The sequence below is a fragment of the Lathyrus oleraceus genome, chromosome 1, assembly GCF_024323335.1.
Source record: "Lathyrus oleraceus cultivar Zhongwan6 chromosome 1, CAAS_Psat_ZW6_1.0, whole genome shotgun sequence".
Classification (NCBI taxonomy): domain Eukaryota; kingdom Viridiplantae; phylum Streptophyta; class Magnoliopsida; order Fabales; family Fabaceae; genus Lathyrus; species Lathyrus oleraceus.
In genome coordinates, this window is record NC_066579.1 from 289,575,912 (window position 1) to 289,600,086 (window position 24,175).

The window sequence follows — 24,175 nt, forward strand, 5'->3', positions numbered from 1 at the left end:
CTATGCTGCATGGTGTTGGCTGTAATTTCGACACACATAAAGGTTACAAGTTTGTCATAGGATTCAAAGAAAAATTCTGAAGAAAAATATGTTGACTTTGACAAACAAATTAATGAGGATATTTCAACGAAGGAAGTTGTGGTCTAGGACTTAGAAATATTTTGGCCTAGACTAGAGTTCGACGAAGCTTACCAGGAGTGGCGTTCGACGCAGTATAATTCAATTTGAGGCTAATAACTGTTTTTTAGCCTTATCCGTTTCTTGAAGACACGTGGAGAATTTTGAGCAGCGAGATGCATGCAAATCGAAGATGTGGCATTTCCTGGAGAAAAACCATTGAATATCGGTTATTTTCGATTTAATATAAATAGGACACTTAGTCATTAGGAAAGGGGTGTTCAACCTTGTACAAAAACTCTAAATTTACTAAAAGTACCTATGCGTGAGAAGCGAGTGTTCTTGAGCAGAAATGTACATGTGAATACCAGATTTTATACTTTTAATCAAGTCATTTAAGATTGTGTCCTTTATATTTGCTATGATTTACTTTGAAACCAATTTCAATACTTAAGATTTCATCATTTGGTTTGAAGTCATTTACTTTGCAAGCCTTTACTTCTGCAATTTGTTAAAGAATGGCAATACCCCTTTTAACAATTTTGAAGAACATTGTCAAAATGTTCATAATTAACAAGCCCAAAAAATAAATATCAACACATGTACTAGGATCAATCTAGTCGATCCTGCGAGTAATCAAAAAACATAGAATTTAGAAGACTAGCGTTTGTTTACCAATTTCGACTGTAAACAAATTGGCACGCCCAGTGGGACAAGTGTTGTTAGATAGAGTTAGAGAAAATATTTAGAAGTTCTTCATTTCTAATTTCCTTTAACTTAGTTGCATGAGATTGAGGAGTGGTAAAATAACCATTGACAACGAAGCGATACAAAGAAAGAGATACGCAAGAAGGATGGTGAATCCACCAAATAATAATGGTCAAACTATGGCCGCAGTATCTGTGTCTGAAGCAATTCCATCCACGGTAAGTACGACGGCCATATCGTTGAACGCTCACATTGGACCAATTTTATCTCCTGTGAGGATGCAGGGTCAACACATGACCCCTCCTCCAGTAGGATCTAGCGTATTTAGGCCCTATGTGATTGGATTTACAATGTCTTTAAATGGTCGAGAACAGCCATATGGCATGCCAACTTCGATGATGACATATTTACATGATACTACCACTGCATTCGCTGACCCTGTAGTGAATATGTTTTCGCTTGTGCAATGGTCTGGATCTGTTGTTAATAATATGGGTTGAATCAATCTTCCCCCAGGGATGGGTTTTTCTACCCAACAAATGCCCAATGTCACGACAAACTCTGCAGCATTTTTAAGGTAGTAAATGGACGAAAGTAACCATGATATGGTTCATATGCTTGCCCAACAAATGGGCATAATATTCAATCCCTTGATTCAAAATACCACTCAAACAAACCAACAAATAGCGGCACAGATGATGCGAATTACAAATTTATTTAGAGTTCCCCAAGCGCCTCGACAACTTTGAAAGGAACAGGTATTAGAAAACCAAAGAGCAATCTTTGAAGAAGACCCTACCATTAACCAAGCCCATCGAGAGGCACCTCAGACAGACGTACCAAATTAGGGGGTTGGAGTCGACCTCCCCGGGAACGAACAACAAGTTCTAGGAGAAAGGCGACCAAGGGTGGTAATGGTCAACATGAACCAAAATGCTAACGAAGTCATACATAAGGTTCGATATGATGGTATGGCAGGAGATAAAAAATTGGCCTTCATGATCGAAAGGATTATGGCACGAAATGGGGTGAATGTTGGCCTTCATAGGCCAAATTATAGTTCCATATTGTCTGATTATATCTTGCAAACTGAATTTCCTAGGGGATTGAAAGTCCCAAAATTTACAAAATTTTCAGGGGATACTAGTGAATCGACTGTCGAACATGTGGCGAGATATCTAATCGAAGCAGGACACCTTGCAAACAACAAAAACTTAAGGATAAAATACTTTCCTAGTTCACTCACTAAAAACACCTTCATATGGTTCACTACACTTCCAGCGAGTTCAATTCATGATTGGACTCGTCTAGAAAGATTGTTCCATGAACAGTTTTACATGGGGCAGTCCAAGATTAGCCTAAAAGAATTGGCTAGTATTAAGTGTAAATTTTCTGAGCCAATTGACGACTATCTTAATAGGTTCCATTTTCTAAAGGCAAGGTGTTTCGCACAGGTGCATGAACATGAATTGGTCGAAATGGTCGCTGGTGGTTTAGATTATTCCATCATAAAGAAATTAGACACCCAATATTTGAGGGATATGGCCTAGTTGGCCGATAGAGTTTGACAGGTAGAACGTTTGAAGGCTGAAAGTGCCAGAGCAACTAAGAATAATAGGAGAGAAATGTTAGCATATATCGACATAGATGAATATGATCAGGAAACGGATAATGACCCTTTAGGTTTCAATGAAAGTGAAATCGACTTGGCCAAACTAAAACAAGGTTCACCCTATTCTTGCAAGGTTCTTGCACCTTCAAATGGGAAAAATCCCATCGAGATGGAAAAGAATGATAAATTCCCTAAGAAGACATATACCTTTGAAGTCACCAAGTGTGACGAAATTTTTGACTTGCGAGTCAAAGATGGCCAAATGATAATGCCTCCTGGTGCTAAAATACCTCCGCTAGAACAACAAAAGAAATGAGGTTTTTGTAAATATCACAATTTTCAAGGCCATAAAACCTCACAATGTTTTCTTTTCATGGATTTGGTGCAGAATTCTATTAAGGACAGAAGGCTAAGATTTGGGGACAAGATGAAGTCCCAGATAAAGATCGAATCAGACCCCCTCTAGGTGGCAGGTTCCGATATAACTGAACCGACCATTATCAACATGGTCGAAGCATCTGAAGGCTGTAACAAAAATACCAAAATGGTTGAAACCATTGAGGGTTTCAATCAGAAGAATGATAAGACTGAGGCTACTGAGGGCCTTAGGAAAAAATTGGAGAAGCTGAAGATCATTGATGGCACCAGTCTCAAAGTCAACATGGTCGAGGTGAGCAGAAAGAGGGAAGATGACAAAGAGAATGCTCAACAAAATGAAGAGCAATGGAGGATGGATTATCCCAAAAGTGATGAAATCCTAGTGGAGTTTACCCATCGTTGTTAGAAAAAAAGTTTGAGGTCATGTTGTGCCCTAGGTGCGGTTTGATTTTCGACAAGAAAACTGCTGAAAACATCAAGGGAGTTCGAATGGCCAGTCATAGAAGGAATTAGAGAGACACTCACAGTCACTTCATTTTCGACAATAAGGGATTCCCTCGAAGGATAGAGCAAGGAGGTCTAAGTCTTCAGCAAAATAGGCCAACTACCTTCAAACCAAATGTTGATGCACCCAGAGAAAAATGGGTAAGGCCTGCTGAAAAAAGATAAAGAGGCCAAGAGAAGTGGAAAAGTTTTGATGTTGGTCGAGGGTCTTTGATAGCCAATCGAAGGGAGTTTTAGGTATCAAAGCAACAAGCTTACATATCTGAAAACTACAAAGGTAAGAATCCCATGTCCACGTCTCAATGGCGAAGGCATCAAAGGAGTAGAAAGGCGGTGGAAGAGGCCAACGAAAAGGCACTAGTTGAATCTAGTTCTAACCAGCCTCTAGAGAAAAAGAAAGGTGAAGAAAAAAGGCCAGTGGAAAGGAAATTGTTCCCTACTCGAAAAGAAGAACCAAAGGGCAAGTCAGAGTTGACAGCGGCTGACAATGACATGATAACTGCCAACTTCAATAAAACATTTGAGCCTTGCTTGGATATCACTTGTGATGTAGTATCGGTGTTGCCTGTGGAGTTTGATCAAGTCACAGAAGTGGAGGAGTCTGAAGAGTTTATAGAAGCTGAAATGGCCAGACATGGACTAGTATGTTACTATGTAATGAATAACGGTTGCGTCAAAGAGAAAAATGCCTTCTTTGAAAGGCCGTACGAAGCAATGACAAGCTATCTTAAACCTCTTTTCATTAGAGGAAAGGTAGAAAATATGGGAATTAACAAGATCCTGCTGGACGGTGGTGCGGCAGTGAACCTAATGTCTCACTTTATGTTGCAAAAAGTAGGAAAGTTCGACACATACCTAAAACCCCATAACATGGTTGTCGTACCCCAAAATTTCCCATTTCCTTTTCTCTCAATCTATTGGGTTAAGATTCATATGTACACATTCATCTGCATTCATGCACATCATGCTTTTTTTACAAACATCATAAATTCAAGGTTTTTGGTTAACAAGAGTTAGGGTTTGGTTATGAACCATGCCTTAGAATGGTGGTAATACTCATCATTTGGAATCAAGGAGGTGAAACTCTAGTTTCTTGACCTTTGGGACCTTGGATTCAAGGAGATCACAACCTGACATTTACCTGGGCATTGAAACCCTAATTCCTAGATATGATACTATGGGATCTTGTGATTGGATCTTGAGCATAGGTTGGATCATTTAAGCCCTAATCATGGGCCCATATGATGGGGACTTGTCCGTAGAGCCTCATGCTTGGTTTGAAGACCTTGATTAGAGGGTGTGTACCATGAAACCTGAATCAGGAAACCTTAGTTCTTATATGCCTTATTGGATTAAGTTTTTACCTTATGATTACTTTAAACCCTAATTCATCAGGGGATAGTGTAAGACCCCAATTTTGACCCTAAGATCCCTCATGATATTCTCATCATATGCATTAGCATTGGGATCACACCTTGGCATTCTCCTTACCCCTCATTAATTGGGTTTGAATTGGGAGAGATCATCAAGCACATATGATTGTATCATACTTCATTTTTCTTTATTTACTAACCAAAATACCAAAAATATGTCAATGTATAGTTTGTTGCTTTTGTAGGTAGTATGTATGCTCACCTATGCTCTAGCAAGCTCCTATCTAGGGTTTAAGACCATCATTGCAAGGAGCTCAATCAAGAATTGTTTTACATTGGCTCTAAGTATCATATATGAATCCCCATGATATTCACATGTAATTTTTATCAAGAAATCATCAAAAGTTTGGAGTTGGTTTGCCTGGGAAACCCTAATTCATCTAGGTATCTTGTGTGACTTCTTCAACAAGTTTCTTCAATAATTGATCAAATATTTCAAGGGATACTTCACCTTACATAATATTATGCATATGTGATCCTTCATGAGTCCCAAAAGTCAAGAGAATGTTAATCTAGCAAGTTGGTTCATGGTGGTTGACCAGAGAGAGTTAACTCGTCAAAACTGGGGTTCCCTAGACCTTATATCCTACAATTTTTGTCATATGAAAATGATTACAAGATAAAAGTTACTCTAAATTACATTCCAAACAACTTTCATGTTTAGGTCAAGAACTAATTTTTCTTGTAAAGTCAATTTTTGTGGTAAAAGATTATAGGTCATTTTGTCTAAACCCTAGTTTGGAGGTCAACTTCCCAAGACCATAACTTGCTCAATGTTTATAAGATGAAAGCTATTAAAATTGAATGATCAAATTCAAGATGTCTACTTCAACTTTGATGTTTGGAGAAGGTACAAATTCAACTTGAAAATGCATATGCCAAGAGGAAACATTATAGGTCATTTTGGACCAATACCATTGAATAAGTGATTTTCCTCAACTTCTAAAATGCATAAATCCTTCATGCCAAATTCAAATGAGGTCAAATTGGTGACCAAATTTAATAAGTTTGAAATAGATACAACTTTGATGAAGGAATGTTTCTCATTTGAAGTCCATAGAAAAAGTTATTCAAGGGGGAAGAATTGAACATTTGACTTGGGACTTAGAAAATTTTCAAATATGTTTGATTTCCCAATCTTCCACCTCGAAATTCATCATTATCCAAGCTTAAAATGAAAATGTGTTCAACATAAAAGTTGTTCCCCTTGATCTCGCCTTTCCAAAACATCCAGGATCATCTCATTTGGACTAAAATTGAAGGACTTGCACATGGCTTCATTATGGGAAGTGTTTTGGCAAGATTGAACGTCACATGATCATTTCCATTTGCATGCTTGCACATGATGGTTTCAACAGACTTTGTACACGATTTGGAATTGGATTGCATCACTCTTGAGGCCCAAATGATTGCCCATGCATCCATGCAAGGAAGTTGCTAATTTTGTCCAATTTTCAAGTGGTGCAAATATCAAACACATTTCCTATTTAAACAAGCTTAAGGCTTCAGATTCATCATCAACACCTTGCCCAAGCTTTGCTAGACCATTGCAAACCTTCACTGCCATAGAATTTTATGAGATTTATCTTGAAATCGAGCTTGAACTTCACCATCTGTTTGGAAGTTCAAACTCCAGAAATTCACTTCCATTTTCATTCCATTTGGTTTCTACAAGTAAGAAGAGGAGAAAGCAATCAAATCTAGATCAAGATCAAGTGAAATTGGATCAACTCGAAGGTGATTTTTTAGAAACTTCTCCTCTTTGATTCTCTCTCAATTCTCCACTATTCTTGTTGATTTTTGGTTGTCTGAAGTCCTACCAATGTAGGCAACAAGATTGAGTTGCTTTGAGGTCAAATCAAAGCAACTCAGTTCATGATCCTCAAAATTCAACTCCCTGTATCTTCTCATATGCTTGGAGTTAGACAAAATTGAGGCCAGATTCGAGCTCCTAAGCATTTTTTCTTTAAATCCATGTCTTGCATTTTCATTTTGGTGATGGTTGAAGGTGGACCAGTCCGGTGAGGTCCACCGGAGAAGAAGACCGGAGCTCTGGCTCCGGCGATGTGTTGGAAGCATCTCAACCATATGATCCATTTAAATTGTTTTAATTTTGTGCATTGGTTCTGATTACTACATGTGCTTCTTAGTTGACTTAGGTCCATGTGGAATGTGCGCGCTAATCCATCTTATTTGTCACCTAAATTAATGAGGGAGATCAGATGGTCCACGTTTTTTTAGAATTTCTGTTAATTTCTTTTATTTGCATTAGTTTCATTAATTCATATTAATTTCATTATTCATCCAAAAAATATGGACTTTCACCAAAAAAATTCAAATATTTTTATCTTTCATTTTCTGAATTAAAATTATTTTTTTTATCAATATTGATATTTTTCATGATTTAAATGTTTTTGTGTATATTTTTAATTGTTTAAAAATACTTCTGACTTTTCAAAAATAGTAAAAAAAAATCTCCAAGGTCCTTTGACCTTGTTTGACCTATGATAAATCTCTTGGCCATTTCTTTTGTGTTTTGAAGAGCTTTTAGGTTTTTGATAAAACATAATTTAATTTAATACATTTTTAATTGATTTTTTAATTTGTTTAATTGTAAATAAATTGTGTTGAGTCATTTTTATTGACTTGTGAAGTTTGACTATGTGTTTGGACATTGGTCAATGTTGATTTGACTTTTGTTGGATTAAAATCATTGGATTTAGGGGATTGATGAAATGTACATTTCATCTCCCAAAATGAATGAATGATTTTAATTTGATAAAACTCCTCCCATGACCAATTTGTGTTTGTCTCATCTCCCCTCCCTCTTCATCTTCAATCCCTTTCTATCTCATTCCTCTCGTTGGTCAATGACATCTCAATATCCTAAGGCTAATTGGTTCATGAACCAATACAAGTATCAATGAGATTAGGTCCACCATTGGTTCATCTTCTTTTTGTGTGTGGTACGTTTTAGGAGTATGGTTCATTATACCATATCTCTAACATGCATTAACACCAAAAACTTTATTGCCCGACCTCAGATAGTTGTGAATTCTACATAAGTCAAATTATGATTGTTTAACATAGCGCTAAATTTTGACACAAAAGGCATAGCGATCTAGTAAGTGAGATTGTAAGTCTCCCCCCTTTCTTGGTATTGTGTGGAAACTTGGCATTTTTTCCTTCCTTTGGAAGATATCTTGGTTTAAGGATCCATGCTTATGAAAAATAGAGGGTTGAGTGTTCTCCGAAGAATGACTTAAACAATTGAAAAGCAAAACTCCCCTAACTTCTAATCAACTAACATTTGACTAACTTTTTAATTTCAAGTCATTTACTTTATGCACTTTAAATTCAAGTCATTTATCATTTGTCATTATACATGTCATTTAACTTGTTTATGTTTATATCATTTTCACTTTGCTCATTTGAGCCATATATTGTGATTGTATATACTTGATTGTGTATCTTGTTTCTGTTTGTGGTCTTAGGACCTTAAAATACTTAATAAACAACAAAAACCCCTAAAAAAATGTTTTTGTGGACTGTTGGATTTGTCTGAGCTTTGGACTTAGAATTAGGCAATATTCCCTATGCAAAAGGACTTGGCCAATGCCAATAATTCTGAAACCAAGTCATTATGATGTGAGCTTTCATCTGATGCAAGTATTGGGATCCACTTGAGTTCATATGCAACATGGTCTTGATGAAAATGTTACTTTGAACCTACGTCTAATGCCTTATTCTGAGCCACTAAAGGAGTATGTCATCTGATACATGGGGAAGATTATGAAAAAGGCTATGAAGTTGTTAGCTTGGATGTGGCTATCTTTATTTGATGCTTTGCTCTTCATCTTACTTGCTTATTGATATCGCTTGATTTTAAATTCCAAAGGAAAAATGGGTTTCTATATGACATTCTTGTTTATTGGGTTGCATCCCATTGGTGAGATCTTTTCAACTCTTAACTTTTAAATTTTTGCTTAGGATTAGTATCTTCATCTCCTCCCACTTCTTAAATTTCAAATCTCTCCCTGTTTTCAAAATCTTCCTTGCTTGAGATTTTTAAACTTAGACTTCATTGCAAATTAGAAACTTTGGTCTTATGCCATTGCATTTTAAACTCTTTTCTTAAATCAAACTTGTAAATGAATCTAATCATATTGACTTAAAATTTCAAAACACAAAAACAACTAACACACATTCAAACTCTTTTAGGCCCTTTTGTGCCTCTTTTAAATTTGAACTTTTTATTAAAAGCAATCCACTCATTTTGAAATTGCTACCACGAACTACGAGGTTTTGATCCCTCATTTTTATGTTGGTACGTAGGCACAAGTCTAAAGGTCTTGTCAAACATAAAAATATAATTAATGAATTCTTTTCTCATCCCTTCACTCTATTTATGGCAAACATCTTTTATACCAAAATACATACACACATAAAAAAGGGCTCCCTAGGAGTACCTAGGACACTTTGGGTGCTAACACCTTCCCTCTGTGTAACCAACCCTCTTACCTGTAATATCTGGCATTTTATTAGTTTTTATTTGAAAACTTCTTATCTTTCGGTTTTGTTCGTACTTTTCCTTTTTCCTTTGGAAACAATAAAAGCGCAGTGGCGACTCTGGTTTTATTGATGTTAAGTTTATTCATAGCTTAATGGTCATGAATTTACCGTTACAGAAATTAAGTGGAGACTCTGCTGGGGAGTAGTCCTCAGTGGGTTTAGCCTACTTTTTGATGTGTATATAATTGTATATTTGATGTTTGTATGTTTGTTTGTATGATATAATCTGCTTGTTGTGCTTGGTGATCTCTGAGTGGTGAGATAAGTTCTAACCCGAACTTGAGTGCAATTAAGATAGGAGGATGGTATCGTCATGTTCGACTTGTGTGGAGTAAGTCCTTAACAAGTTGACTTGAGACCCATCTACTCAGTGGAGATCCTTCTGGAGTGATGAATGTCACATAAGTTATTTGTGGTTAGGCATTACTTTCTCTGATTTGGGGTCCGAGAAGCTGAGAACCGTAGAACATTTAACCCAACTTGGCTTATTTAGGACGTAGTACAGAGACTGTTCAGGTGTAGACTTGATAACAGTTGTTACGCGATACTACACTTAGACGAGTTTCTCTTGAGAATATTATGGGTTCATGAGTCAGTCACCCTAACCTATAATATACGATAGATGGAACTAAGACTCTGAGAACTTTTTAGAACATGATCTACAGGTTTTATCATTAGTACACTCCTTTGGGATAGTTCTTAACTTGACTTTATGCTCGTGATCACAACAAACCCTTGATTCTTGGTTGATCCAATCAAGTATTATCAATATCAACGGAACTTGGGTGTTGATAAGGTGAAAACCATAATCCACCAAAATGGATGATTGATCTTGACAATAACTTGATTCATCCCTTGACCTTTATTTGTTTGCCTTGTATGTGATCCCTTATTTGTGATTGTTGCATTCATGCATTCATGCGTATCATTACATTCATCACACGAAAAATAGCTTTAAGGAACTGAGGTTTTATTTGCAAATATTTTCAGACCATGGACTATGGACGAATGAGTACTAAGAAGTACAGTTTCAGATGTCCCGACTTGAAAGAGTTAAGGAAGCTATCATCTTTTGTATTAGATCCCTTGGACTTCAAACAACATCATGGGAGGCTTCTATATGTGTTGTCTGCTGATGTAGTTGAAAGATTCTTGAGTATGTTGGTTCAGTTTTATGATCCTCTCTACCGTTGCTTCACTTTTCCCGATTATCAGCTCGTGCCTACGTTAGAGGAGTATGCCCATCTCTTGGGAATACTTGTTTCTGACAAGGTGCCTTTTAGTGGATTGGAAGATATTCCCAAATCTCATATTATAGTTGAAGCTCTTCATTTGAAGAAGTCTGAGATTAAGGCTCAATGGGTGAAGAAAGGAGGAAGGTTTGGGTTGACTTCTGAGTTCCTTATTAGGAAAGCTACTGCTTTTTCTCAAGCCGGTAGTATGGATGCTTTTGAAGCTATCTTTGTGTTACTCATATATGGTTTGGCTTTGTTCCCTAACATTGACGGTTTTGTTGATGTTAACGCCATTAGAATCTTCTTGATTGGGAATCATGTGCCTACTCTATTGGGTGGTATGTACTTCTCTTTGCATTTAAGGAATTCTAAAGGTGGTGGGACTATTGTGTGATGTGTTCCTCTTCTGTACAAGTGGTTTATTTCGCACTTGCCTCAGACGCCTGCTTTTATGGAGAACAAACAATGTCTACAGTGGTCCCAGAGACTTATGTCTCTCACTAATGATGATATAGTTTGGTATGATTCCGCATTAAGTAGCTTGGATATTATTGATAGTTGCGGTGAATTCTCTAATGTGCCTCTCATTGGTACACAAGGAGGAATCAACTACAATCCTTCTTTGGCTCGTCGTCAACTCGGGTTCCCCTTGAGAGACAAACCTAATAATACTCAGTTAGAGGGTCTTTTCTATCAAGAGGGTAAAGATCCCCAACATTTGAAGCAAAAGATAGTTCATGCTTGGCATGATATGCATAGGAAAGGAAGATTCGAGCTTGGTCTATGCAACCGTGTAGCTTTGGAAGCTTACACTATTTGGGTGAAGAAAAGAGCTTTGGAATTGAAGATGTTGTATGCTTGTGAGAGACCTATGTCTATGGTTGTGGTTGAGCCATTAACTCTCCATAACCAAGATGTAGAGGAGTTGGAAGATGCACTCGCCAAGATGAAGCAAGAGAAGGATATCTAGGAAGAGTGGTTCCATGCTTTGAGCCGAAAGCATGGGGAATTGTAGCTTGAGTCTAAGGATAATGCTGCACTCATTGAACTTCTTGAAGACCAAGCAGTGAAGAGACAGAGAGAGCCAGAGGGTCCATCTTCCTCTAGTATGCCTCAGCCTTCTGGTGCTTGGAAGAAGATTGTTGATTAGCTTATCCTCGACAAGGCTCAGATGAAGACTTCTTTTGATTCCGAGATCATCTGACATTGTTGTTAGGGGATCCTTAGGATGACTAGTTTCCTTTTCTCTTGTATTTGTATTTTGGTTCCTGAAATTGTACCCAGTGTAATCCTTCCAAATTATATGAATAAAAGAGAATTTATGGTTAATCCAATTTCCACAATTGTTATTATGTATTTGCAAATAAAATAGTATGTTCCTTGAAAATAAAAACAATTCAAACATTGCATTTCATGCATCATTTGCATAACAGGTTTCTTCTGCCAGATGTCTTATTGGTTATTCTTCTATGCTTCCGCCAAGACGACTCACCGATACAACACTCACGCCAATCAACCGAGAATCATGGAACATTTGGAACAAGAAAACCAAGAGTTGAAGGAGGAAATTTCCCGCTTGACTGCCATGATGGAGTCTGTTTTAGCTGCTCAGAGTCAGTCTTCTCTAACGTCTGTAACTCCTCCTCCTTAGAGGACTGTCATTTTAGAGGTTGCTACTTCAACTGTGTCTGCTACTCAGTTTTCTCCATCCATGCCTGCCGGATTCCCATGGGGAATGCCACCGTACTTTGTACCTGAAGGGTTTGCACCTAATTTTGCTTCCATGCTGGCATCTAGCCCGATCATGTCTGTTCCGCCTCCACTGGTTCACACTCTGCCTCGTGTTGAGGATATCATCTACCATTCCGAGCCGTCTAAGGGCCCTGATGTTTATGAAAAGATGGACAGAATGAAAGACTGGTTCCTTGAGCTGCGAAAGGAATTGAAGACCTTGAGGGGAAAAGATTTGTTTGGTAAGAGTGTCGCTGAACTTTGCCTAATGCCAAATCTCAAAATCCCGATGAAGTTCAATGTCCCTGACTTTGAAAAGTATAAGGGAAATACCTGTCCACTTAGCCATCTCGTCATGTATGCCAGGAAAATGTCAACACAAACTGATAATGATCAGTTATTGATTCACTATTTCCAAGATAGTCTGACTGGTGCCGCTTTGAGGTGGTACATGGGATTAGATAGTGCAAGTGTTCGCACATTCAATGATTTGGTTGAGGCTTTTGTGAAGCAGTACAAGTACAACGTGGACATGGCGCCCGATAGAGACCAGCTGAGGTCGATGTCTCAGAAGGACAAAGAGACATTCAAATAGTATGCCCATAGATGGAGAGAGCTTGCTGCTCAGATCAATCCCCCATTAGAAGAGAAAGAGATGACCAAGATTTTCCTTAAGACCCTGAGTTCATTTTATTACGAACAAATTATTGCTAGTGCCCCCAGTGATTTTACCGAAATGGTAAACATAGGGATGAGGTTAGAAGAGGGTGTCCGAGAAGGACGTTTGTCTAAGGAAGAGGTATCATCGAGCAAGAAGTATGGTAGCAGGTTCGCTAGGAAGAAGGAAATCAAAATTAATGTAGTATCAGTGGGGAGGTAGGGGAGGCCTCATGTCAAAAGAAGTCTGCAACCACGTCATCATCATCATCATCAAGTTTCATCTGTTATTCCACTATTTTCTAACAATCAATCAGTGCTAGTTCAACAATAACATCAACAACAGGCACAACAAAGAACAAATAACTACAACAAAAACAACAATAATCAACAACAACAGAGCTTCGAGAGGAAAAAGGTTTCTTTTGACTCAGTTCTTATGACCTACACCGAATTATACCCATCTTTGGTTCTCAAGAACCTGCTTCAGCCAAGGAATCCGCCACAAATTCCAGAACCACTTCCATAGTGGTATAAGCTCGAACTTCGATGTGCCTTTTGTCGCATTACGCGAAAAACCGGCGAGAAAACGAAACAACAGAGCCGCCACCGTGCGTTATTTATCCCAAAGGAGGGAAAGGAAACGCTCGAAGTAAACCTGGAAAAGACATAGTCTCGCGACCAGAGATGGATGGGTACGGGAGTCGGTTATGCGAAGGGAAGGTATTAGCACCCCTACGCATCCGTCGTACTCGACGGGATCCACGCACAAAAGAATAGAAGAAAGGTTGCTAAAAACTGCTCAAACACTGCACGAGGCCGGAAGCAAACACAGACAGATAAAAGAAACGGGACTCGACGGGATATTGCATTCTGGGCCTACGTAGTCTGTTAAGCACAGACATCAGAGTCGACGTAGTTCGGGACCGGGGAAACATGCTCGCTAGGATATCGCATCCTATGCATACGTATCTTCTCTGACCGGAGAAGAATCAGAGCACTTGTAGCTCGGCTAACGCACGCCAAACAAAACACAAACAGGAAACCGACTACCAATCGCTGGACTTACGTCAGACTCCACACAAACAGGCAAACATGGAAATCGAATGCCAATCGCTGGACTTACATCAGACTCCGAACCAACAAACACACACTGGAAACCAAATGCCAATCGCTGGACTTACATCAGACTCCAAGCACACGACAAACAACCACACACAGGAAACCGACTGCCAATCGCTGGACTTATGTCAGACTCCAAACACACATAAAGGGTTGAAAAAGCAAAAGGTTGCCCGGAGAGATCAGCTCATCTCCTGCCTACGTACCTCATCTGGTATGAGGATCAGGGCGACGTAGTTCCCCTAAACAGGGAAAGAACTTCTAACCTAACCAGAGACAAAGGGAGATAACAGACTACTAGGGAGACTACGACTCGAGCCTAGAAGTTGTCATGCATACGATCCCTATGTTGAGGTCTCTATCCTAACTTGCACAGGAAGCAAGCTAGCCTAACAGCACAATCAAACAAATACAAGCACAATAAAGCTAGCACACACACTATATGCAAACAATGGGCTCATACAAGGCTAGGCTGTAAAAACAAGCCAACTGGAATGGGGGGTTTTTAGCTCTTAACCCTAACATTGAGAGTTAGGGTGAAGCAGATGAAATGGGAAGTGAGGGTAAAACCTCACAGCTCTTATCCCTGGCCTGGGAGAGCTTGACTCAAATAGAAAGTGTGGGAGTTCAGAATGTAGGAACTCTTCTCCATAGATGACTGACACAATAAGATCTTGGGCTCTTATTCACAATGCATCAACACATGGTGTGTGAGCAAAGTGAATGACACAACTGAATAGAAGGGGATGGATTGCACATCCCTTCTATCTGCCAATTGCCTCTTGAGAGGTCTTTTCCTGCTTGGCACAACATTAAACAAACACAAGCATTGCCTCTTAAGGAGGGCTTCAGACAGGTGCCTACCAATAACAGTAGGTCTTCCAGACTACATGAAGATCAAGAGATTATACCTCAGTGGTAAGCAAACCACAAGCTATCAAAGCAAAGTTCAGATGAACTTAAAGCAACTTATGTACCTGTAGAAACATCTAAGCCAATCAGTTCAACTGTACAGACAAACAATCAACAATTAATATCACACAGACAGACAAATCCAATCAGGCAACAATGGTGCAAGGCATTAGGCAAACACAAATGAATTGTTCTCAAAGCCTACAAAACACACAATGTTAGCAAATAACAACAAAGGACCAAGCTCAAATGAAGGAGCATCATCACTCATGGAGATGTATACTTGAACCTGAAATTCACAATCCAAATGGTAAGTCCAAACCACTAGGTCAAAGCCTAGGGTCAAAAGAGGATCAAAAATCCAAAACAGAACTTCAAACTCAACATGGATCATATTCAATCAATCAAGAGTAAGTCCTAAAAAGATCCAAAGCAAAATCAATAGGCAAGTTCATTTCATGTGCAAGATAAATCAAAGACCAATTCAAGGCATCCAAATGATCAACATGAATGAAAATTCTCAATCAAAACAGAAATGATTCAAATAATTCTGGAAAAATTCATGAGCAATCCAGACATCCACAACATCCATCACACAAAAAATCAGAGGCATTGGAGATCATTTGGCATGGCAATCACATTGTGCAAGTTAAACATCAAAAGGTGTGACACAAAATGTCCAACCAAATTGGAGCATGGGAAAAATGTCAAACCAAAACCAAAATATCCATCAATGTGTCTAGAATTAGCATGCAAAATTTCAAAGCCATTGGATTATTTTTGAGCATTTTATGATGGAAAGAACAAGGCAATATCACACATGCATATGTATTCAATCATCCTAGGACAAATTATTTTTCCAGCCAATCACAACTTGCAAATTCATGCTCATAAATAACTAGACAGAATAAGGAGCATTTTGCAAAAAATTGGGATGAAATTGGATCAATTTTCAATTTGTTATGATTTTATGAAGTTTTGAGAAAATTTGGAAATCAAAAATGACCAAAGCATGGAAAAGGGAGGGAAACATGTGAAAATGTAAAACAATTTGAATAAAGCGCTCGGCCAGGATCGAACCTGGTCCAATTTCAAATGTAGCGCGCTCACCAAAACGACACCGTTTTGGTCTTAAAACCCTAAGCGCTGGAAAACCCAGAATTTCGTAGCAAACGCATGAAGGTCGTAGCAAATGCAGGAAGAACTCGTAGCAAATCTGTAGCTATTCTGAAAAACGATGAAGATTCATCATCTTCATCATGAAGAAGATGAAGATTCATCTTCAAATTCCAGAAATCCCAGCAGGTTTCCAGAAATCAAAAATAATAACATCATTCAAAAGGTTTTTTCATGGTGAACATGGATCAAGCAATGAATCAATCAAAAACATCCTATATCATTCAAATCGAAGAGATCAAAATTGGACACTCAAAATACAAACACTCATATCTTCATGAATAATGCACCATTTCAAATGATTTTTCCACCAGAATTCTCAACAACACGAGATCTAAACAATCATACTCATGGATTTGAGAATTATGAGAGTCAAAAATCCTACCTCTCGAAGAGCAGATTCTGGTTTTGCGTGTTTCAAGGCTTGTGATGGTCCAGAAATCCTCTACAATGCTTGTTGAAATAATTGGTGAAGAGATTGAAGCTTAAGCACACGTGAAACCAGCTCAATTTACAAACTCCATGGATGCTTCAAGCTTCATGTATGGTCCAAACTGGCACGAATTCCTCTAAGTTCACGTTCAAATCTCCTCAAAAACACCTCATGAGCATGAATTCATCAATAGAAATGGTCCTTGTGTGAAGAAATTGGAAAATATTTTGAGAGAAAAATTTGTTCAAATTCAAGATTCAGATCTGAAATGGATGTTAATGATGAATGTAGTTATGATTAACCTTATATATCACTTGCTAATGATGCTGAAAACCTGTTTAAGCCAAAACCAATTAGGATTAACAAGTTATGAGGTGTATGTACAAAATGGATTTTCACCTCATGCACTTCATGCATGCGTGAACAGTGCTCAACTCTGACCCAAAACCACTTAAACAAGGCCCATGCACCCTTTAGGATTGGTATTTTATGCATATAATCATCCAAAATGATTTTATGAATTTTCCTTCACAAAACTTCATGAGTAAGCACATGATCATGCAAGTGGAATTCAAGCCATGTAATGGATGTTTTAGAAAGTGCATGTCATGATGAACAAAATGCAAAAAGAACCACCCAAATTGGAGCCTTGGTTCAAAAGTTATGCCCACTTGAATTTTTAAGCACACTTTGCCATGATTAGATCATATCTCCTCAACCACACATCATAAATCCATGATCTTGGACTTTTTGGAAATGGGAGAGAAAGATCTTCAACTTTCATGTTGGACAAAATTTCAGTTGAAGCTTTCTTGATGATGTAAGATTGAGTTGAAGTTGGTCCAAAACCTTTCCATTTTTGGAAATTTCAAATTATAGGTCACTTGTTATTTTGGGAAAGTCTTGACCTGACTTCAAATTCTTCAATGTGAGTGTTTGAAATGTCAAATGAGACTTGTTTGAACATGAATGAAGCATCTCTAATCACTTCCCACCTCCAAATCCACAGTTGACTTTGCAGTTGACTTCTGTTGACTTTTATGGGCCTCAGATGACTTGCACATGCACTGATGAATTTTGAGCCTTCAACACTTGGCCAAGTTGCTTCAAAATGATACTTGGGTTATGTAAGCCCATTATGACAACCATAGGGCTTTGATCTCATGGAAAATGCTCTTGTTGCCTTGCACAGTTGAATCTCCTGACCAGTTTTGACTGATGAAATGCAACATGCTATGCAATGCTAATGACCTAAAAATGAAATGAATGTACAAATGGGAGGTGCAAATTTGAGGTGCTACAGCTGCCCCTATTCAATCAACTGGGAACCTGAACAGATGAGAGCAACGACTGTCAGACCTTCAAGGTACACAGGGATTGAATACCAAAGAACCGTAGAAATTTGCACTCTGCGGGGATCCAAGAAAAGAATGTTCACCAAGGACAACTTCAACTGGGATCTGATATTTATGACTGGACCAGACAAGACGTCTACCAACGACTCCACTGGGGATTTTGATTTTTTATCAATGAAAAGGAACCAGGTCCAGACATCGAAAGATGATGAATGGGAACAAAGAGATCACAACTAGACACCAACGGACGACTAGGAAAAACTCGACGTTTACCGACACCAACGGAGAGGTGACCAGACATCAACGGATGAACGGGAATACTCGACCAGACGTCAACGGACGAACGGGAGAAGCTCGACGTTTATTGACACCAACGGAGAGGTGACCAGACATCAATGGATGAATGGGAGAAGGGGATACAACCATACGTCAACGGACGAATGGGAAAAACTCAACGTTTATCGATACCAACGGAGAGGTGACCAAACATCAACGGATGAATGGGAAGACTCGACCAGACGTCAACGGACGAACGGGAGAAGCTTGACGTTTATCGACACCAACGGAGAGGTGACCAGACATCAACGGATGAACTGGGAAGACTCGACCAGACGTCAACGGACGAACGGGAGAAGCTCGACGTTTATCGACACCAACGGAGAGGTGACCAGACATCAACGGATGAATGGGAAAGAGATACAACCATACGTCAACGGACGAAATGGGAAAAACTCAACGTTTACCGACACCAACGGAGAGGTGACCAGACATCAACGGATGAATGCGAAGACTCGACCAGACGTCAGCGGACGAACGGGAGAAGCTCGACGTTTATCGACACCAACGGAGAGGTGACCAGACATCAACGGATGAACTGGGAAGACTCGACCAGACGTCAACGGGCGAACGGGAGAAGCTCGACGTTTATCGACACCAACGGAGAGAGGTGACCAGACATCAACGGATGAATGGGAAAGAGATACAACCATACGTCAACAGACGAAATGGGAAAAACTCAACGTTTACCGACACCAACAGAGAGGTGACCAGACATCAACGGATGAATGGGAAAGGATACAATGTTTACCGACATCGAAAGATGATGCGTACAGAAGTGAAGCAAGACCAGACATTTACCGATGACTGGGAGAAAGACTCGATGTTTACCGACACCGAAACAATGGTGTTTACCGGCACCAAAGAAAGAACGACCAAACATTTACCGATGACTGGAGTGAGACTCGATGTTTACCGACACCGAAACAATGGTACGTACCGACACCAAAAAAAGGACGATCAGACATTTACCGATGACTGGAGTGAGACTCGATGTTTACCGACACCGAAACAATGGTGCGTACCGACACCAAAGAAAGAACACACACGGGTGCTGACATGACACTTACCGATATCACAGGGATGACATCTACATATGTCAAGGCAAGGCTAAACACTTGCTGGGGAGCTCACTGGGGAGAATCAACCTTGAATGTTGTCTGTCAAGAGCAACTGTAGCGAATGTGTCGTGCAGACGTTGAACAATGATCCACCTCTGCTGGGGATATGGTCTAATCAGGTTTAACACATGAATGCATATGTTTGAATTTTTCTATGGCGTAATGCTCCATATTGAATGGAAATGCTACGCGATTTGAGGATGAAATGTTTACTACATGCAAGATGCAAATGATGAAAACTCCCGCTGAGGAGCAAATGGTCGCTCTGCTGAGCGCACAAATCTGGTTGGACCCTCCAACTCTGTGGGGAGACGCACTGTTGGGAATGCTGCTGATATGATACTCTGGGGACGGCAGAGGAAATAAACCGACTGGGGAGTCTCTGACTGGGGAATACACCAACCTATCAACTGTGCTAGGGAATAGCATTGCTGCTGGAGAAAGGATAAATCCCACCGGGGACAACTTCCGATGAATCCAATCCACTTGGGGACTCCGCTAGGGGAAACAACCAATGCTCACCTCTACTGGGGATACCTGCTAACCCCTAGGGAAGATAAACACTCCTGGGGAATAATTTTCACCGAACCTGATCCACTCGGGGACTCACTGGGGAAAACCATCAATACAAACTCCGATGGGGAGACCTGCTAGAGGAAAACATTCACAACCCTGCTGGGGGAACTGCAAACTCAACCCTGCTGGGGATTACAGTACTTCATACCCGACTGCTGAGGAACAAACTACTCACTGATACCTCCGCTGGGGATACAACATCCTTCAGACTCAGTGGGGATTAATCTTCAGACTAGCTGGGGAAACAATAGCCTTTGAACCTGCTACCCGACTGCTGGGGGAAGAACAGTTCTAAAAGGCTTTCAGACTTGCTTGGTGAAACAATAGCCTTTGAACCTGCTACCCGACTGCTGGGGGAAGAACAGTTCTAAAAGGCTTTCAGACTTGCTTGGGGAAACAATCACTTCCGAGCCTGCTGAAAAACATCTTTAACCCTGCTGGGGAAAAACATCTCTCCACCCTTAGGAACAATTTACCCACCGACACCTCTACTGGGGATATGGCAACCTTCAGGCTCGTTGAGGAGACACCGATCTCGAATCTGTTGTGGAGATAACACTCCTAAATCCACTGGGGAGATACGACTTATTTGACACGGAACGCCCTTCGATTCGACGAACACTGGCCTTCATCATCCGACCGTAATGTCAACTTTCCACCTTTGAAGACTCCCAGACTTGTCCGGTCTTTTCTGATTCATCACCCAGTATTCTCGTCTTTTCTTTGCTTTGAGACAACTGATTTCCTCAGATCCGGGCTAACTCCCTAATCTTCAGACTTTGAAGAGTCTTCTTGATTACCCTCTAGGATCGTCATCCTTCTTTCGCCGTCTTTTCACCGTTCTTCTATCCCTTGCCCCTGATTGGACTCTGCAGGGATCTTCTGTCAAAATGTTACCCATCACAAACTGCAAGTGAATGAAGATATCTAACAGCACCTGCACAAGAGATCGTTAGATAAAAGTGTGCCCCAGGCGTGCCAATATTTCAACACCTAGGTCACTCAAACTTCCGAATAAGATTTCCAGATTTCAATCTTATAAGCATGCACCGGAAGGGACCTCTATGTTTCAAAATGCAAATACTCTTATCAAAAATAAACGGACGTTTTCGCAATCAAAGCGGTAATGAAGACAAAAACAAAATTATTTGACTGAACATGCATTTATTGACTGAAAAAAGGTGGCTCAAAACCGAGCAACACACAGGAGGCAATCCCTGGAAAGAGGTGATTGCGCACAAAAGGAAAAATCTATCCTAATGGCAATGTGAAACCGTGATCTCATCGGGTTTCAACTTGGTTACACCTCGTATGTCCTCAAGACTTTCCGCACTTTCTGTCTTCTGAACAAGACGATTCTGATCGATCTCTGTCGGGGATTATCCAAGTCATATCCAAAGTACAAACGATCATGCTGGACGCAGTTGTTCGTTTCAAATCCCTCTTTTGCCTGGACCTCCTTTTCGGGTTTTCAGTCCACCGGGATATCCTTTTTTGCCCAAGTCGCCCTTGTGGGGTTTTCGACTTGCCGGGTGTACGGTTTTTTTCTTTTTATCCCTAATTTTTGCCCGAACCTTTTCCCTTCTTTTTTTGGTTCGCCGGAATGCCCTTTTTTGCCTGGACTCTTTTATTCTTTTCGTCCAGCGGGTCTCTTTTTAACGAAGTATCTTTTAACTGCGTCCGCATTCACAGGGGATGGGAAATCCTTGTCATCCGTGGTCGTTGACAACAAAGCTTTTCCAGAGAAAACCTTCTTTGACCACGAATGGGATCCATAATTGTATGTCCACTGGCCCCTACGATCGTTGAGGAGGAAGGATCCTTTTCAATACCAGCTTTCCGACGTGGTACGCACGAGGTCGCACTTTTCGGTCAACAACACGCTTCATTCACTGGGTACAACTGCCCCATGACAAGTAACTGCCAGCCTCTTTTCCTCAGTCAGGCTCAACGCGTTATACCGAGTCCTTATCCACTCAGCCTTCTCTAATTTCTCATCCATCAGGACTCTCCACAATGGGATCTAGACTTCAGTAGGTAATACCACTTCTATCCCATACACGAGCGAGCGCGGCGTTGCCCCAGTAGACGTACGCACCGAAGATCGATACCCAGGATACAAGTTTCGTACTCAGCCACCATTGTCGGTGCATTTACATGTTAGCCTAGCAGCACAAGGAATGTGGGGATCCCTTTGGTGTAACGAGAACAACACCAAATCCACTATCATTCTCATCAACAGCCCCATCAGACATCAGAATCCGTTCGTATTCAGGGTCAGGCCCCTCCTCCGGGATTGGTTCCTCACAATCTTTCGATTTGAGAACCTCGATGTCCTCATCAGGGAACTCGAACATCATCGGTTGATAATCCTCTACGGGTTGCTGGGCGAGGTAATCAAACAATACACTCCCCTTTATCGTGTTCGGTCCAAATCATTTGCAGTCTCGCAACCCGTCCGGTCAATGATGGCTTCTCAAAAATCTAATTGATCGGATCCATCTTGGAAATCCACAAAGTGGTACGAACCAGCATATATTGTCTCAGTCGGCGAGCAGCCTATGCCAAAGTACAGCAAGTTTTCTCGAGCAGTGAATGTATTGTTTCACAATCGATAAACTTTTTGCTAAGGTAAATTGCATGCTCTTTTCGACCAGACTCGTCATGCTGCCCCAGTACACACCTCATAGACTCCTCGAGGGCTGTCAAGTACCAGATTAACAGTTGTTCCTTCCATGGGAGGCATCAGAATCAGAGGTTCCTGCAACTTATTCTTTTATCTTTCAATGCCCCTTGGCAATCATTATCCACCTGACCGTTTGATTTTTTTTTCAACAGTTTGAATGGGTTCCCACATGGCTGTCAGATGAGATATGAACCGTGACATGCAATTCAATCTATCTAAGAAACCACGAACCTTTTTTTTCCGTTCTCGGTTCAGGCATTTCTTGTATTGCTTTTTTTTTAACAGGATCAACCTTGATTCCTCCCATCCGCTCACAATAAGCCTCAGCATTTTACCGGACAGCACTCCACAAGTGCACTGATTCGGACTCAACCTCAATCTGAGTTGTCTCAATCCGGTCAAACAACTTGCCCCGGTCTACCGGATGCCCTTCTCCTGTTTGGGACTTTGTTATCATGTCATCAACATAGCATTCGATTTCATGATGAATCATATCATGAAACAAAGTCACTCTGATACGTGGCACCGACGTTCTGCTTCACTAGAGGACAGTCTTCTCTCAATGGTAGCTTGTGCACAACGACATCGGTATCCGACCCTGGCATATCCTGATACGACCAGGCGAAGGTATCCACATGCTCTTTTAACAGTGCTACCATTCTGCTCTTTATACTAGCCCCTGAAGCGGCCCCAACTTTCACTTCCTTTCTGACCTCGGCGGTGCCTGGAATAACAATCTTGAATCGCTCCTCGTGCGGTTGAATCACCTTCTCCTCTTGTTTCAACAACCTGGCTAATTCCAGCAGATCACAATCTTCTTCGCCTTCTTCTTCGGCATGATAGATCGGATTGTCGAAGTCATACGGAGGTGTAACCGAATTGTTATCAATGAGATCAGGAGAATAGTCGCTTTTGAAGTCGGAACAAGATGAATCAAAAGGAAAGAAAATGAAAACAAACATTGCCATTTTTATTTTTTATTTTTAAACTGCAAAAATAAATGAAAGACAGGGAGCGCCGCTTTTAACTACAAAAACATCCATTTATTAATGATGCAAAATGTTGCACAATGAAACACATGAGATGGCCCTTACAATGGACCAATACGTTTCGGGCAAAACGTATGGCTTTTATGCAAACAGAATTGAAAAACAGAAATACTACTCTTCATGATGAGTGACAGTGATGATCTTTGAGGCCTTCCAGTTCCCTGGTACGCACGATTTTATCCACGAGTCAAGCTCGCAGACACTGTCAATCTCTTCATCCACTGTACAGGCGTGACCTGGATCCAGCATTCCGGCACTGACGAATGTGAACGGTGGACGACGTCCTCTGTTTTGTCTAGACGACTCTTGATCTGGCTGATAGCCAACCCCGAACATATATGCTTTCACCACAATGTCTATGATCTTTCCCCAGCCCAGGGCTTCTCCGTTCTTCACCACTTCCATGGCTTGTTTGTAAGAAGAAATGGGCAGCTTCTTCTCTTTCTCAGCAAGAATGGCGTT

General features: G+C 40.3%; 1 protein-coding gene across 1 annotated transcript; it reads left to right on the forward strand.

Moving 5' to 3' along the window:
* The first annotated feature begins 1,739 nt into the window (after positions 1 to 1,739).
* LOC127103689 (uncharacterized) lies at positions 1,740 to 2,753 on the forward strand. Its single transcript, XM_051040929.1, has 2 exons — positions 1,740 to 2,279; positions 2,397 to 2,753. Exons 1-2 carry the CDS (start codon positions 1,740 to 1,742, stop codon positions 2,751 to 2,753), a joined length of 897 nt encoding a protein of 298 aa, XP_050896886.1.
* The last annotated feature ends 21,422 nt before the right edge of the window (positions 2,754 to 24,175 follow it).

Excerpts from the sequence above, each read along its gene's own strand:
- LOC127103689 (XM_051040929.1), top strand. The coding sequence starts at position 1,740 with ATGGTCAACATGAACCAAAATGCTAACGAAGTCATACATAAGGTTCGA. Across the intron at positions 2,280-2,396 it reads AGGCAAGGTGTTTCGCACAG|GTAGAACGTTTGAAGGCTGA; the intron begins GTGCATGAACAT and ends AGAGTTTGACAG.